Source organism: Gorilla gorilla, chromosome X (genome assembly GCF_029281585.2).
Source record: "Gorilla gorilla gorilla isolate KB3781 chromosome X, NHGRI_mGorGor1-v2.1_pri, whole genome shotgun sequence".
NCBI lineage: Eukaryota > Metazoa > Chordata > Mammalia > Primates > Hominidae > Gorilla > Gorilla gorilla.
The window spans coordinates 58,293,198-58,310,240 of record NC_073247.2 but is presented as its reverse complement, the minus strand read 5'-3'; the positions used below and the strand labels follow the sequence as shown (position 1 = coordinate 58,310,240).

The window sequence follows — 17,043 nt, the reverse complement described above, 5'->3', positions numbered from 1 at the left end:
ATAGCAGAAAAGACAAGTCATCTCTGGTAGAGACTGAAAGCTACCCACTAGAATCTGTTTCCCCATTCTTTTGCATTTAACAGAGTAGCATCCAGGCATATGGATGCCCAGTCATAGAGCATTTCTTAGCCTCCTTTGAAATTAGTGTGGCCATGTGACAATGTTCTCCTCAAGAGAATCTGAGAGAAAATGATGATGCCACTTTCAGATGGGAGCAATGAGACCACAGGCATGTTTTCTCCACACCCACTTCTACCTTCTTGCTTACTAAAACCTGGACTTGGCAGAAACACAGAGTCAAGCACGCAGATCCCACAAAAATCCTAAGAGATGGTGGAGTAATGTGTGTTGGAAGGAGCTTGGATTCCTGAACAATCATGAGCAATGAGGTTTCCTATAAGAGGGAAATACAATTCCTTACTATTTTAGTCACTATATTTGACAATCTATTGCTACAAATTAGCATTAGTATAATTCATACATTATTCTTGCCCAGAGTGGGAATTACAGATGTTTCCATTCCTAGTACAGTGCATGAGACATACTAGATTATTGATAAATAATTTTAACATGGATAAATTATACCACTGACTTTTTCAATAAGAGATTTTTAGATACTGAGAATGCTCTGAGTCATCAAATCCACTTATCCCCTTTTACTCGGTTTGATACTGTACTTCAGACACATGTCCCATCCAAAATCTCGTCCTCCTATTCTTAGGTTGCATTTGTATTCTCACACATCTGGCTTTAATTTATTCTGGAGATACTAAGCACTGGATTCCTAGGCATGGTTTCAGAAGCAGTTCTACTTTTTACTTTATTTAAATTATAAATCCCTTGCTGTACCAGACAATTATTTTTTATGTCACTAGTACCAATGTTCATCGTAAAAAATTTGCTCCTGCAATAAAAAGCTTCTTTATACCTCTCCTGAGCCCCCGATTCTATGAACAGTACGTAAATGAAGAGTCATCAGTCTAGAAAAAAGAGCTGCTCACGTGAGCTTACATTCTACCTGTCACACACAAAGATGCCTCAAAAGGGTCCAGTTTATTTTCAAATCAAAGGACATATTCATGTCCTCTTTCCCCATTAAGCCTGCTTAGCATTTTCTTTTATGCCATTAAAAAAGGTATGTGTGCTTCATCAAGCAGTTTAAGAATTTTTACTTAGAAAACTAATCTAATTATATTGCTAGTAAGTTTTTTTCTTCTGAATGTCAAAAGCAGGCACTCTCTATGCTATTCATTTTGCTAATCCCTGTAATAGACTCCTAATTATAACAGAAACACAATGTGTAAGAGGGTAAACTTTTAAATATTTGGTGCCATTGTGTTTACTTTCCAATAACAATCTTCGTTGAATTCCTCTCAGCATAATTTTTTAAAATCCCTCTAAAACACAGCAAAATTCTATTCTTATCCCCCACAAATTCAATTAGTTAATATTGGTAAGTATTTTCTTCATGCTCAACATTTGAATGATGAAAATAAGATACGAGCTCTTACTTTCAGAGACTTTCAAAAATTACTGGGGGCAAAAGCATCTGGGACATGGGGAAACAGAAATGGGGAAGAATAATAAATAATGGAGTAATAAATCTGGAGTAGGTAAGGGCCATTTCATGGAATAGATGAAAGCCTGAACACAAAAAGAAAATGTCTATTACCTGGACAGGCAGAGCACAAAATAATAAAAAGCCCAGATACACAGACACACTTCATATATGACAGGCATTAAAGACCAGGTGAACAATTTGAAGTAAGCATAAATTAAGGAAACCGTACAGATAAAATTTTAAACTGGGAATAATGGTAATCTTATAGATGGCACTGAGAGAAAAGTTATTGGTCATGTGTTATATAATATGGAGTAACTGTAAGATTACTTCATGAAGCTAATGGCAAAGATAAATGCAATGTTTTAGGTAATGAAATCTATCAGTAGCATTTCAAAGATTAACTAGAAACAAGAATGGAATCTGCAGCTTCCATTAGGAACAGAATAATCCAAGCATAAGAAAATACAGACCTGTTTTGGAGTGATGTTACTGGAACTAAGATGAGAGGCTAAGTAGCATTCTTTAAAAAAGAAAAAATAGGAATTGCAGTAGTAAGAAAAGACAGCTAAGAGGGAAGAAACAAGAAACAGCAGAATCTGACAAAATTTGGAATGTGAGGATTCCTGATTTGGGTAATGATGATGCCAATTCCTCCCATATTGAGGATGAATAAAGTAGAATATTCAATGGGAATTGTGTGGTATGCAGGTAAGTAAGTACTAGAGCACAATTATAATACAGCACCTAGTGGTGTCAACATGGAAGTCATCAGAATACAAATAAAAACCTTAAGTGTTCTACCAACAGTGTAAAAGTGTTCCTATTTCTCCACATCTTCTCCAGCACCTGTTGTTTCCTGACTTTTTAATGATTGCCGTTCTAACTGGTGTGAGATGGTATCTCATGGTGGTTTTGATTTGCATTTCTCTGATGGCCAGTGATGATGAGCATTTTTTCATGTGTCTTTTGGCTGCATAAATGTCTTCTTTTGAGAAGTGTCTGTTCATATCCTTTGCCCACTTTTTGATGGGGTTGATTGTTTTTTTCTTGTAAATTTGTTTGAGTTCATTGCAGATTCTTGATATTAGCCCTTTGTCAGATGAGTAGGTTGCGAAAATTTTCTCCCATTTTGTAGGTTGCCTGTTCACTCATGGTAGTTTCTTTTGCTGTGCAGAAGCTCTTTAGTTTAATTAGATCCCATTTGTCAATTTTGGCTTTTGTTGAAACTAGTTCAACCATTGTGGAAGTCAGTGTGGCGATTCCTCAGGGATCTAGAACTAGAAATACCATTTGACCCAGCCATCCCATTACTGGGTGTATACCCAAAGGACTATAAATCATGCTGCTATAAAGACACATGCACACGTATGTTCATTGTGGCACTATTCACAATAGCAAAGACTTGGAACCAACCCAAATGTCCAACAATGATAGACTGGATTAAGAAAATGTGGCACATATACACCATGGAATACTATGAAGCCATAAAAAATGATGAGTTCATGTCCTTTGTAGGGACATGGATGAAATTGGAAATCATCATTCTCAGTAAACTATCACAAGGACAAAAAACCAAACACCGCATGTTCTCACTCATAGATGGGAATTGAACAATGAGAACACGTGGACACAGGAAGGGGAACATCACACTCTGGGGACTGTTGTGGGGTTGGGGGAGGGGGGAGGGATAGCATTAGGCGATATACCTAATGCTAAATGACAAGTTAATGGGTGCAGCACACCAGCATGGCACATGTATACATATGTAACTAACCTGCATATTGTGCACATGTACCCTAAAACTTAAAGTATAATAATTAAAAAAAAAAGAAAAAAAAAACCTCAATAAACTAGGTATAGAAGGAACATACGTCAAAACAATAAAAGCCATGTATGACAACCTAAAAAACAAACAAACAAACAAACAAAACCCTTAAGTGTTCCAAATGGAAGACCCCTTTGAGTTAATTACTATTAGAACAGATATCCTGAAGACAGTAAATGGTACCCCTAGCTAGTGCATCTTAGTGGGAAAAAAGCCTCTATGAAAAGTACATGAGACAAAATAGGAACAAGCAACTAACAAAGGGGAAACCTAAATGGATAGCAGATACTAGAAAGGGGGGAAGATAACACAATACCACTTTACATCCATTATATTGGCCACAAGATAAGAAATCTGAACGATGCTGAGTGTTGGCATAAATGTGGTAAAATAGGCACACTTGTGGATTGCACATATGATCCAATGATCAACCAATACCAATTCTATATAAACATCCCTGAGGAATAATCTCACAGGCTAATTATTTTTTATTGAGGTATAATTTATATATAGTAAAGTGTAGATACTAACTGTAAAGCTCAATGAATGTATGCAAAGCTATATAGTATAGATCTTAGCTATAAAGCTGAACTCCAATACTCATATGTATACACCCATGTAACCACAACTCAGATGAAAGTAGAAAACATTTTAATTATCCCAGAAAGTTCTCTGGTGGCCCTTTCCTGTCAATAATTGACTCTCAGCAGTAACCACCATTCTGACCATAGATTGCCAATCACTTATCAATATTATCACAATCATAGATTAGTTTTGCTTGTCCTTGCTTGAACTTTATGTAAATTGAATCATATAGCATATACCCATTTGCATGTCTGGCTTCTTTTGTTCAACAAATTTTTTGAGGTTCGCCCAAGTTCTTGTAACAGCAGTTCATTCTTTTCATTGTTGTGTAGTATCACATTGTAAGAACATAATGCTCATCTATTCTCCTACTGATGGACATTTGAGTGGTTTCAAATTTTGAGCAATTACGCTAAAGCTGGTATGAGCATTCTTGTACATTTCTTTTAGTGAATATATTTGCTCATTTCTCTTAAATATATGCCTAGGAGTGGCACTACTGGGCCACAGAATTGGTGTACATTTAGTGTTAGTAGGTAATGCCTATCTTCCAAAGTGGTTGAAAGAATTTACACTCCTACCATCAATGAATGTGAATTCCAGTTGCTCTAAATACTCATCAACATTTGATAATTGTCAGTCTTAAATTTTAGCCCTTTTTTTGTATGTATGTATGTGTGTAGGGCTGCCACATTGTGGTTTTAATTTACATTTCTCTGATAAGTAATGATCTTTAGCACCTTCTCATATATATAATGCCCATTTGAATACCTCTTTTTTCAAGTGCCTGTGTCTTTTATCTATTTTTTTTCTATTGATTTCTGAGAGTTCTTTATATATTCTGAATATAAAGTCGTTTGTCAAATATATGTATTGCAAATATCTTCTCCCAGCTTGTGGCTTCCCTATTAACTTTCTTAATGATGTCTTTCAAAGAAGAGTAATTCTTTATTCTAATATAGTTCAATTTACTATCGTATGAGATATGAAGTATTCTCTCTTTATTTCCTTCAAAAGAACATGAATAATATTGGTATTATTTCTTCTCTAAAAGACCAGAGTTCACCAATGAAGCCATGTGGGTTGAGAGCTTTGTTTGTGGATAGGTTTTAAATTATAAGTTCAATTTCTTTAACAGATAGAAATACTACTAAGATTTTGACCCTTTTTCTTGTGACATTTCTGGTAATTTCTGTTTTTCTAAGACTGTTCATTTCATTTTGGTTATCAAATGTTGGGGGATAAAGTTGGTCATAATATTTTCTTAGTATCCTTTTAAGGCCTGTAAGATTTGTAATGATGTTTCTTTTCTCATTCATGACATTGATAATCTGTGTTTTCTTTCTCCTCCTTGATTGATCTTGCTAAATTTATCAATTGTATTAATCTTTCAAAGAAGCAAATTTTGGCTTTGGTAGTTTTCACTTTTGTAGGTCCTGAGGTGCAAACTTAGATGGCCAATTTTTAATCTTTTTAATTTTCTGGTAGATATATATAAAATAAGAAACTTTCATCATAGTGCTTCAGTTTCATCTCACAAGTTCTTTTTTTTTTTTTTTTTTTTTTTTTTTTTTTCAGATGGAGTCTCACTCCATTGCCCAGCCTGGAGTGCAGTGGTGCCATCTTGGCTCACTGCAACCTCTGCCTCCTGAGTTCAGGTGATTCTCCTGTCTCAGCCTCTCGAGTAGCTGGGATTACAGGCACCCGCCACCACGTCCAGCTAATTTTTGTATTTTTTTTTGGAGTTGATTTTTTTAAAATTTTATTATTATTATACTTTAAGTTTTAGGGTACATGTGCACAACATGCAGGTTTGTTACATAGGTATACATGTGCCATGTTGGTGTGCTGCACCCATTAACTCGTCATTTAGCATTAGGTATATCTGCTAATGCTATCCCTCCCTCCTCCCCCTACCCCACAACAGTCCCTGGTGTGTGATGTTCCCCTTCCTGTGTCCATGTGTTCTCATTGTTCAACTCCCACCTATGAGTGAGAACATGCGGTGTTTGGTTTTTTGTCCTTGCGATAGTTTACTGAGAATGATGGTTTCCAGCTTCATCCATGTCCCTACAAAGGACATGAACTCATCATTTTTTATGGCTTCATAGTATTCCATGGTGTATATGTGCCACATTTTCTTAATCCAGTCTATCATTGTTGGACATTTGGGTTGGTTCCAAGTCTTTGCTATTGTGAATAGTGCCACAATAAACATACGTGTGCATGTGTCTTTATAGCAGCATGATTTATAATCCTTTGGGTATATACCCAGTAATGGGATGGCTGGGTCAAATGGTATTTCTAGTTCTAGATCCCTGAGGAATTGCCACACTGACTTCCACAATGGTTGAACTAGTTTACAGTCCCACCAACAGTGTAAAAGTGTTCCTATTTCTCCATATCCTCTCCAGCACCTGTTGTTTCCTGACTTTTTAATGATTGCCATTCTAACTGGTGTGAGATGGTATCTCATTGTGGTTTTGATTTGCATTTCTCTGATGGCCAGTGATGATGAGCATTTTCTCATGTGTTTTTTGGCTGCATAAATGTCTTCTTTTGAGAAGTGTCTGTTCATATCCTTTGCCCACTTTTTGATGGGGTTGTTTGTTTTTTTCTTGCAAATTTGTTTGAGTTCATTGTAGATTCTGGATATTAGCCCTTTGTCAGATGAGTAGGTTGCAAAAATTTTCTCTCATTTTGTAGGCTGCCTGTTCACTCTGGTGGTAGTTTCTTTTGCTGTGCAGAAGCTCTTTAGTTTAATTAGATCCCATTTGTCAATTTTGGCTTTTGTTGCCATTGCTTTTGGTGTTTTAGACATGAAGTCCTTGCCCATGCCTATGTCCTGAATGGTATTGCCTAGGTTTTCTTCTAGGGATTTTATGGTTTTAGGTCTAACATGTAAGTCTTTAATCCATCTTGAATTAATTTTTGTATAAGGTGTAATGAAGGGATCCAGTTTCAGCTTTCTACATATGGCTAGCCAGTTTTCCCAGCACCATTTGTTAAATAGGGAATCCTTTCCCCATTGCTTGTTTTTCTCAGGTTTGTCAAAGTTCAGATAGTTGTAGATATGCGGCATTATTTCTGAGGGCTCTGTTCTGTTCCATTGGTCTATATCTCTGTTTTGGTACCAGTACCATGCTGTTTTGGTTACTGTAGCCTTGTAGTATAGTTTGAAGTCAGGTAGCATGATGCCTCCAGCTTTGTTCTTTTGGCTTAGGATTGACTTGGTGATGCGGGCTCTTTTTTGGTTCCATATGAACTTTAAAGTAGTTTTTTCCAATTCTGTGAAGAAAGTCATTGGTAGCTTGATGGGGATGGCATTGAATCTATAAATTACCTTGGGCAGTATGGCCATTTTCACGATATTGATTCTTCCTACCCATGAGCATGGAATGTTCTTCCATTTGTTTGTATCCTCTTTTACTTCATTGAGCAGTGGTTTGTAGTTCTCCTTGAAGAGGTCCTTCACATCCCTTGTAAGTTGGATTCCTAGGTATTTTATTCTCTTTGAAGCAATTGTGAATGGGAGTTCACTCATGGATTTGGCTCTCTGTTTGTCTGTTATTGGTGTATAAGAATGCTTGTGATTTTTGTACATTGATTTTGTATCCTGAGACTTTGCTGAAGTTGCTTATCAGCTTAAGGAGATTTTGGGCTGAGACAATGGGGTTTTCTAGATATACAATCATGTCATCTGCAAACAGGGACAATTTGACTTCCTCTTTTCCTAATTGAATACCCTTTATTTCCTTCTCCTGCCTAATTGCCCTGGCCAGAACTTCCAACACTATGTTGGATAGGAGTGGTGAGAGAGGGCATCCCTGTCTTGTGCCAGTTTTCAAAGGGAATGCTTCCAGTTTTTGCCCATTCAGTATGATATTGGCTGTGGGTCTGTCATAGATAGCTCTTATTATTTTGAATACGTCCCATCAATACCTAATTTATTGAGAGTTTTTAGCATGAAGCGTTGTTGAATTTTGTCAAAGGCCTTTTCTGCATCTATTGAGATAATCATGTGGTTTTTGTCTTTGGTTCTGTTTATATGCTGGATTACATTTATTGATTTGCATTAATTTTTATATTTTTAGTAGAGATGGGGTTCACCACGTTGGCCAGGCTGGTCTCAAACTCCTGGCCTTAGGTGATCCACCCGCCTCGGCCTCCCAAAGTGCTGATTACAGGTGTGAGCCACTGCGCCCGGCCCCACAAGTTCTGATGTGTCAATTTTCACTATCATTTCACTCAATACATTTTCATTGTGATATCTTTTTTGACTTATGGGATATTTGGATGTGTGTTGCTTACTTTTCAAACATTTAGATATTTTTTAGTTGTTTTTCTATTCAGAGTTTTAATTTAACAGTGGTTAGAGAACATACAGTCTATGACTTCAATCCTTTGAAATTTGATGCAAACAGCTTTATATCCCAAAATAGTCTATTCTGGTGAATGTGCCATGTATACTTGAAAAGAATGTGCATTCTGTAGTTGTTGGATGTAGTAACCTATGTATGTCGATTACATCATATTGGTTTATCATGTTCTAGTCTTCTACCTCTTTAGGGATTCTTTTGTGTGCTTGTTACAACAGTTAGAGAAATAGGTGTGTTAAAATCTCCAACTATGATTGTGCATTTTGTCTACTTCTCCTTTTAATACTGTCAGTGTTTACTATATATTTTGAGGCTATGTTATTAAGTACATAGAAAATTAGGTTTATATATATATATTCCTGTTGAATTGAAATTTTATCAACTTCAGAGAAAGAGAGTACATTGGCGAAGATACAAGACATTAAAGTGACAATACAGAAGTATTAATGAAAAAAACTTATGTCAAAATATTGACATCTTAGATGGAATACACGAACTCCTTGAAGGAACAAATTATTAAAACAAGAAGAAATAAAAAATCTGAATATTCCTATATTAAAGAAACTGAATTTGAAATTAAAGACCGTCCCACAAAGAAAACTTCAGATGACCCAGATGAGTTCACTGGTGAATTTTATCACATATTTAAGAAAAAGAAATTTAAAGTAATCATACAAAATCACAAGAGACGTGAACACTGAAAAATTCTAGCAAATATAGCAAGTTTACACAAACTCTTTCAGAAAACAGAGCAGGCATGAAATTTCCAAACTAATTTTATGAAGCTAGAATTAACATGATACCAAAATCAAAGATATTATAAGGGACCCCCCCCACAAAACTAAAGACCAATCTCTCTCAAAGACATGGAGATTAAGATCCTTACCAAATATTAGCGAATCAAATCAAGAAATACATAAAAAGATAATACACCATGATGAAGTAAGGTTTATCTCAGGAATGTAAGTTTAGTTTGACATCTAAAAATCAGTAAAAATTCACCATATTAGTAGAATAAAATGCACTTTTCAATAAATACATAAAAAGCATTTGGCATTTAGAAAATTCAACATCAATTCATGTTTAAGACTCTCATCAAACTAGGAATAGAAAGAAATTGCCACAAATTAATAAAGAGCATCTAAGAAAAATCACAGCTAATACACCTAATGGTGAAAGACTGAAAGTTTTTGCCTTCAGATTGGGAACAAGATAAAATAAAAATAAACAGCATATAAACCAAAAAGGAAATGACAGAAAGGCATGATAATGTTTGCAGAAAGTTTTATGGTATTTATTCACAAAAAGACCCACTAGAATTAATAAGCAAAATGTAGCAAAGTCTCAGAATACAAGGTCAATGTACAAGAATCAATGGTAAGAGTTCTACTTCCAGTATGGAGAAGTAAGCTTCTGAAAAAGACCCTTCTACAGATAGTAAATGTAATCTCTAGAAAAACAAACAAAAATAAAAAAACAAACAAAGATTAAAAAAACAAACAAAAGCAGGCAGATTTTGTAGGGGGGTCAAAAGTTAGAGGAAGTGACTAGCATGTAGTGAGTTCCCCTTTTCTTGGGTTTCTGTTGAGAGTAGCTGCACTCCTAGCAGCAATGTGGAGCAGCTAAAATTCTCATAAAAGCTTGTAATCCTTTTGCAAGAGGAATCAGGGGAAGAAGGCCTGGGTACTCGGGGCCACTAGAGATTAAGGGGGCAACTCAAAAAGAAAGAATCAAAAAAAGCAAATTCCTAATTCTGTGTATAAAATCTGCCTAAGTCTCTGGCTGACCCCTCAACTTTGCATGGGTAGAGCAAAATTAAAGCAGGGCTGAAGTGCACCTGAGTTGCCACTCGCCTTAGGTGAGACAGCATTTCCAGTGTCAATCTAACCTAGTTAATTGCCTGCTGTGATAAGAACACTGACATTCTTCAGAACAATATAACAGAATACCATGTTACCATAAACATTGATAATGTTCAGGACACAATCCAAATTACTCAAAATATGATGGAGCAGAAAAATGTTCTTTTGATCACTCTCCAGCATCTTCAGTAGCTAGTTTTAAAAATATGCTTTCCAGGGTTAACAATTTTTTATCTGTCTGGCAGGTTATTTCAATATAAACAATTCTATAATACTAGAACTTGAGTTAATTTTTGTATAGGATGTGAAGTATGGGTCAAAGTATGAATTTTTCCCCCAATACTGACATCCATTTAAGTTCTAGCACAATTTGAAAAGACTTTCATTTCTCCCTTCAAATTACATTGGCACCTTTGTCAAAAATCAGTTGTCTATATATTAATGGGTCTATTTTTAGTCTTTCCCTTCTGTTCCATTTATATATTAGTCTGTCTTTACACCAATAACATACTGTCCAGATTGCTATAGCTTTAAAGTAAATCTTAACATTTGGTAGTGTCAATCCTCCATACTTTTTCTTCTTCCTCAAGACTGTGTTGGTCATTCTAGGTCTTTTGCATATCCATATAAATTTTTAAATCTCTTTGACAGTTTTAACCCCCCCAAATTACAAATAATTGAATGAACAAGTAGAAGACAAATTAGTAAGGCATTAGAAGATTTCAACAACATGGAACCAACCTGAGTTATAGATTACAGAACACTGTACCCATCAACAACTGAACATACATTCTTTGCAGGGACACACAAAACATTCCCCTAGGTAGACCATATGCTGAAATCATAAAGGGTATGCTCTCAGACCACAACAGGATTAAATTGGGCAACATAGAGGAAATAGACAAAATTCCTTGAAAAGTACAACTTACTATGTCTGGCAAGAGATGAAACTAAAAATCTGAATAGCTCTATGTCTATTTAAAATATTAGGTTTGTCATTAAATCCTTCCTGTCAAGAAAACTCTAGGTCCAAATGGCTTTCTTGGTTAATTCCATGAAACATTAAAAGAAATAATAATCTCACACAAAGTATTTCAGAAAATAGAGAAGGGGACACTTCATAACTCATTTTAGTAGCCAGTATAACCATAATATCAAAACATGACAAAGACATTGAAAAAAAAAGAAAACCATGAACCAAATCACTCATGAAAAATGCAAACTTTTAAGTCAAATATCAGTAACTAGTAACCAACAATATATAATAAAGCTAATACGTCATAATCAACTAGTATTTATCTCAGAAATACAAGGTTAATTCAACATTTAAAAATCAATGAATTCACCATAATAACAGAACAAAAAATGCTCATATATATAATATCACTCCAATAGATGCAGAAAACGCATTTGACAAAATTCAACACTCAATCATGATTTAAAAAAAAAACTATGAAACAAGCTAGGATTAGAAAGGAACTTACATAGCTTGTTAAAGGGCAGGTACAGAAAACCTACAGCTAATATCATAACTTAATGGTGAAAGACTGAAGTTTTTGCCCACAATATCAGAACCAAGACAAACATGCCCACACTCACCCCTTCCATTCAACACTGAACTGAAAGTCTTAGACAGTAAAATAATGAAAAGAAATTAAAACATGAGTTTGGAAAGGAAGATGTAAAAGTGTCCCTATTTTTAGGTGATAATGATTACTTATATGAAAAATCCTGAGGAACTTACAAGAAAACTAATAGGTAGATTTAGCAGTGTCTCAGGATACAAAGTTAATGCACAAAAATCAATCACTAGCAACTTATACTAGCAATAAACAATCTAAAAATAAAATTTAAAAAACTTTATATTAGCAATGAAAATCAAAAACTAAAACTAAAACAATGCCATGTAAAACAGAATCAAAAACATCAAGTACTTAGGGATAAACTTAATGAAGGTTTCCTATGACCTCTATGCTGAAAACTATACAATTCTGCTAAATGAAATTAAAGAACTAAATAATTGCAGAAATATGCCATGTTCATGGGTTAGAAGGCTCAATATTGTTAAGATGTCAATTCTCCTAAAATTGATCTACAGAGTTAACTGAACTCCAAACAAAATCCCAGTAGGCTTTTTTGTAAAAATTACAAACTGATTATAAAATGTATATGAAAATGCAAATGACCTAGAAGAGCAAAGTAATTTTTAAAAAGCAAAGTTGAAGGACTTATACTACCTGATTGAAGATTTACTGTAAAAACTACAGTAATAAAGATAGTATGGGTTTGCTAAAAGGATAATGTATTAACTATATTTTCTTATTTTCTGTACCCTTGATGTTCTGGCATCTGGGGCTTAACTGATCCTGGAGAGACTGCCCCCTCCCAGTGATAGCTAATTCTAGAGATTAGGAAATAACTTGACCTTGAGGATGCCTTTCATATGCAAAGCAGCCAATACACAGCCCATACCCACAACTGCCTCTTTTATTGAGCTCTCACAGGTTGAGCCACTATCCCCCTGCTCTAATCACCCCAGGGCCAGGTACCAAGCAACTGGGGAGAGTCCCTATACCCTAGAGCCCAGTGGAATTATCCAAACTAGCCAATCTTAAATCTGCCTAGCCTTCTGACCTTGCCTAGTCCATTCCTTCCCACAAAACCTAAATAAAGGCTCTGGCCCATGCTTTCCCCTCACTCCTTCTAGATCCCAACTGACCTTGGTGCTTCCACATGTGTGGTATGCATGGCCCTGTATGGTGTGGTATGCCCCGCCTCTTGGGAATTGTAACAAACTGTCTTTCCAATGGCAGTTGTCTCCTGATCTGTTGGCTTCATCGAACCTAAATAATAATAAAACCTATCTTTTAAAGCAGACAGACAAATAGATTAATTGAACAGAAATGAGAGACCAGATACAGGCTCATACACATAAAGTCAATTGATTTTGATAAACTTACCAAGGAAATTCAATAGGAAAAAGAAAGCCCCCTCAACAAATGTTTCTGGAACAATTAGATATCAGTATTGAAAAATGAATCACAGACCTAACTGAAAAAGTTAAAATGATAAAACTTATAGAAGAAAGTATGAGAAAATCTTTGTGCCTTGTGGTAGGCAAAGATTTCTTAAACAGATCGCAAAAGGTACTAACAATAAAACAGATGATAAATTGGACTTCATCAAAATTAAAATGTTTGCTCTTTGATGGGCGCCAAAAAGAAAATGAAATTTCAAGCCACAGATTGGAGCAAAATATTAGCAATACATATATCTGGCAAAGGAGTTGTATCCAGTAAATATATTAAAACTCACTAATAAGAAGACAAACAACCTGATTAAAAAATGAGAAAGATATCTGAGCAGATATTTCACACCAAAAAATGTACAAATGGTCAATAAGCACATAAAAAGATGCTTAACATCATTATTCTCATAAGAGAAATGCAACTTTAAATTATAATATCCGCTACAATAGCAAAAATAAAAGAGTTTGATGGTAACAAGTGTTGACGAGGATGTAGAGCAAGAGGAATCCTTATGTATTGCTGCTGGGAATGTAAAGTGGTACAGCCAATTTGGAATACAGTTTGGCAATTTCTTACAAAGGTAAGTATACACTTATTATATGACCTAGCAGTTCCAGTCTTAGGTATTTACCCAAGAAAAATGTAAACGTATGTTCACACAAAGACATACGAGAATGTTCACTGCAGCTTCATTCATAATAACCAAATATTAACCATCTATCCATCAATAGGTGTAGAGATTAATGAATAGTAATATATTCATTCCATGAAATACTATTTGTCATTCAAAAGGAATAAACCAGAGATATACTTAATAACATGGATGAATTGCAAAATGATTATGCTGAACAAATGAAGCCAGACCCAAAAGAGTATGTAAGGTATTATTCCATTTATATAAAACCCTAATAAAGACAGATCTAATCTAGAGTGACAAAAAGCATGTCAGTGGTTGCCTGGGGCTGTGTGTACTGACTGCCAGGGGCATGAGGGAGCATTCTGTGTGAAGGAATGGTATATATCACAATAGGGGTGGTGATTACACTGGTGTATATCTTTATCAAAACTCATCAAACTGTCCACTTAAAATAAATACATTTCATTTTGTGTAAATTCTACCTTAATAAAATGGATTTTAAAAGAAGAAATGCTAAGTGATAGTGACCATAAAGTCAGAAGATGGGAGAGAGGTACTAGGCCATGGGAAGGTGGAGAGGAGTGAGGAATCTGAAGGTGATACTTACAAAGGCAACAGGAGGTGAGGCTGGTTGTAGATGAGAGTTTGTTGGTACCTTAGAGTGAGAAGGTGAGAACAAAAGAAAGAATAAAGTGCAAGAGTGCTAGGAAGAACAGAAGCGAGGCAACCAACGGATTTTCAAAAAGTCAAATCCAGTAAAACTGAAATGTATGTGATAAGAATCTAAGACTCTGGGGTGTGGTTTAAGGAATTACACATAAAAATGGGACTGAAGGAAGGAAAGAATATCCAAGAAAGCAAGACCGCTAGTGAGGAAGACTGGCATATGATCCAGAGTATAGGAATTGCGGCAATTCTCCTGGAAGAAAGCCAAGCAAAGAAGACAGGTGATAACAGTAAGAGAAATAAAAGGAGAGAACAATTTGGCACCCGAGACGCCAATGCTACCTATCCTCAAGCAATTTATAAAGTTTCCAACCTTTAAGCAATAACAGCATTTTAAAGGCATCGGTCTTCCTTAGGGAAAAAAAAAATTACTTCGTGTCCCCATCCGCCTGGGTCACACCCACTCACCTGAACAGCTCTGATGTGGGGCTTCCCCTTCCAATGTCCATGGCCCCTCTCCTTGCTCCAACTTGAAGATGACCTCTGGTTTAGGAACTTCGAACCCTGTTAACAGGACACGATAGAGAATTGGGTCCAGCAAATTGCTTTCCATTTGTTCTTTGGAGAAGTAACCACATTTCATTGGGAACTGAGTAATAATCACAGAGGTGAAAAGGGACTGAAGAATCTCAGACAAATCAAGGAGGACATCATCATAGAGTTCTAATGTCCCAGATAGCTCAGTGGTGGTGAAGGGAAACACAACGAGGCTCTGTATTGGTGTCCTAAGGCTGCTATAACACAGTACCAAAACCTGGTGGCTTACAACAACAGAAATTTATTGTCTCTTATGTCTAAAGGCTGGAAATCCAAAATCAAGGTGTCAGCAGGGTCATGCTCTCTCTGATGGATCTAGGAGAGAACCCTTTCAGCATCTTCTAGCTTCTAGTGTTTGTTGGCACTCTTTGGCATTCCTTGGCTTATGAATACATCACCCCAGTGACATGTCTGTCTTCTACCTGCGTATCTTCTTATTGTCTTCCCTCTACGCATGCTTGTAGCAGCAATACCCCAATTTCTGCCTTCATCTTCATATGGCATTCCCCCGTGTCCAAATTTCCCCTTTTTATAAGGACATCAGTCAGATTAGAGTAGGGCCCACCCTAATGACCTCACTTTAACTTGATTACCTCTGCAAAGACTCTATTTCCAAATATGGTCACATTCTGAAGTATCGAGGGGTAGGATTTCCACATAGTTTTGGGGGAAGACAAAATTCTACCCACAGGAGTCTGCCCTCTAGTCCCCCAAAATTCATTTCCTTCTCACATGCACAATACATTCACCCCATCCCAACATCCTCCAAAGCCTTAGTCATTCTAACATCAACTTGTAAGTCAAAAATCACATCTCGACATCGTCAACTCAAAGTCTCAAATTTCATCATCTAATTCATCCAAATAAGTTATGGATGAGACAGGATATAATTCATCCTGGGGAAAAATTCCTCTCTATCTGTGAACCTATGAAACCAGACCACAAGTTATCTGCTTCCAAAATACAATGGTGGGACAGGTATAGGATAGATATTCCCATTCCAAAAGGGAGAAACTGGAATGAAAAAAGAGATAATGGGACCCAAGTCTGAAACCTAGCAGGGAAAATTCAATTAGATTTTCAGGCTTGTGAATAATCTCATTGTCTCCATGATCTGTCCTCTGAGCCCACTGGGTGGCAGGTAGCCCTGGGCCAGGAATGACACCCCTATTACCCCTAATGGTCCACTAGCAAAATTTTTGCTACCTGTCTCTGTGACCTTATGCTCTGCTGTTCTAGAGGTCTTAACTCCAAAGGGAGAAATACTTCCACCAGGAGACACACAATGATTCCACTAAACTAAAAGTGAAAACTCCCACCCGACCACTTCGGGTCCCTCATGCTCCTGAATCAACTGGCAAACAAGGGAGCTATGGTTTTGGCTGGGGTAACTGATCATGATTACCAAGGGGAATCCTTGCATTGCCTAATTTTAGCAAGATTCCTGTTAAGTCAGTTTAGCTAGAATCTCCCAGCCTCAATATCTGATCACCCTCGATATCTGATCAAATTCCTCATCTTCTACTATCCCCCACATAATATTTGATCACTCTCACCTGCCTTCAGCAAGAATCTTGTCAGGTCAGTTTAGTAACAATCCCCCTTTACCCCTGATGTTTCCTCTTATTAGTCATTTTCCATCGACTGGCCCCACTCTGCTCCTGGGCTATATTTATAAATCCCCACTTGTCCACGTTGTATTTGGAATTGAGCCCAGTTCTATACCGAAGTATCTTTTCCCCTATTGTAATAGTTCTGAATAAAATCTATTTTCACTGCTTTAACTATTGTCCAGCTCTGGTTTTCTTTGACAGTTTTGGTGCCACAACTCGGATAAGATCAGATTGATCACTGGACCCCAGACTTCTCACTCAGAATCTGAAGTATGCACCTTCGAAG

At 36.4% G+C, this 17,043-nt stretch overlaps 1 protein-coding gene across 4 annotated transcripts in view; it reads right to left on the bottom strand.

Moving 5' to 3' along the window:
• Nucleotides 1–17,043, bottom strand: part of ZNF81 (zinc finger protein 81) — a 94,766-nt gene that overhangs the window by 12,611 nt on the left and 65,112 nt on the right. For all 4 annotated transcript variants that reach the window (XM_055375678.2, XM_004064086.4, XM_055375677.2 and 1 more), the window contains one exon: nt 15,016–15,111. In XM_055375678.2, coding sequence (XP_055231653.1) covers nt 15,016–15,111 — 96 coding nt within the window. The remainder of the gene's footprint in view (nt 1–15,015; nt 15,112–17,043) is intronic.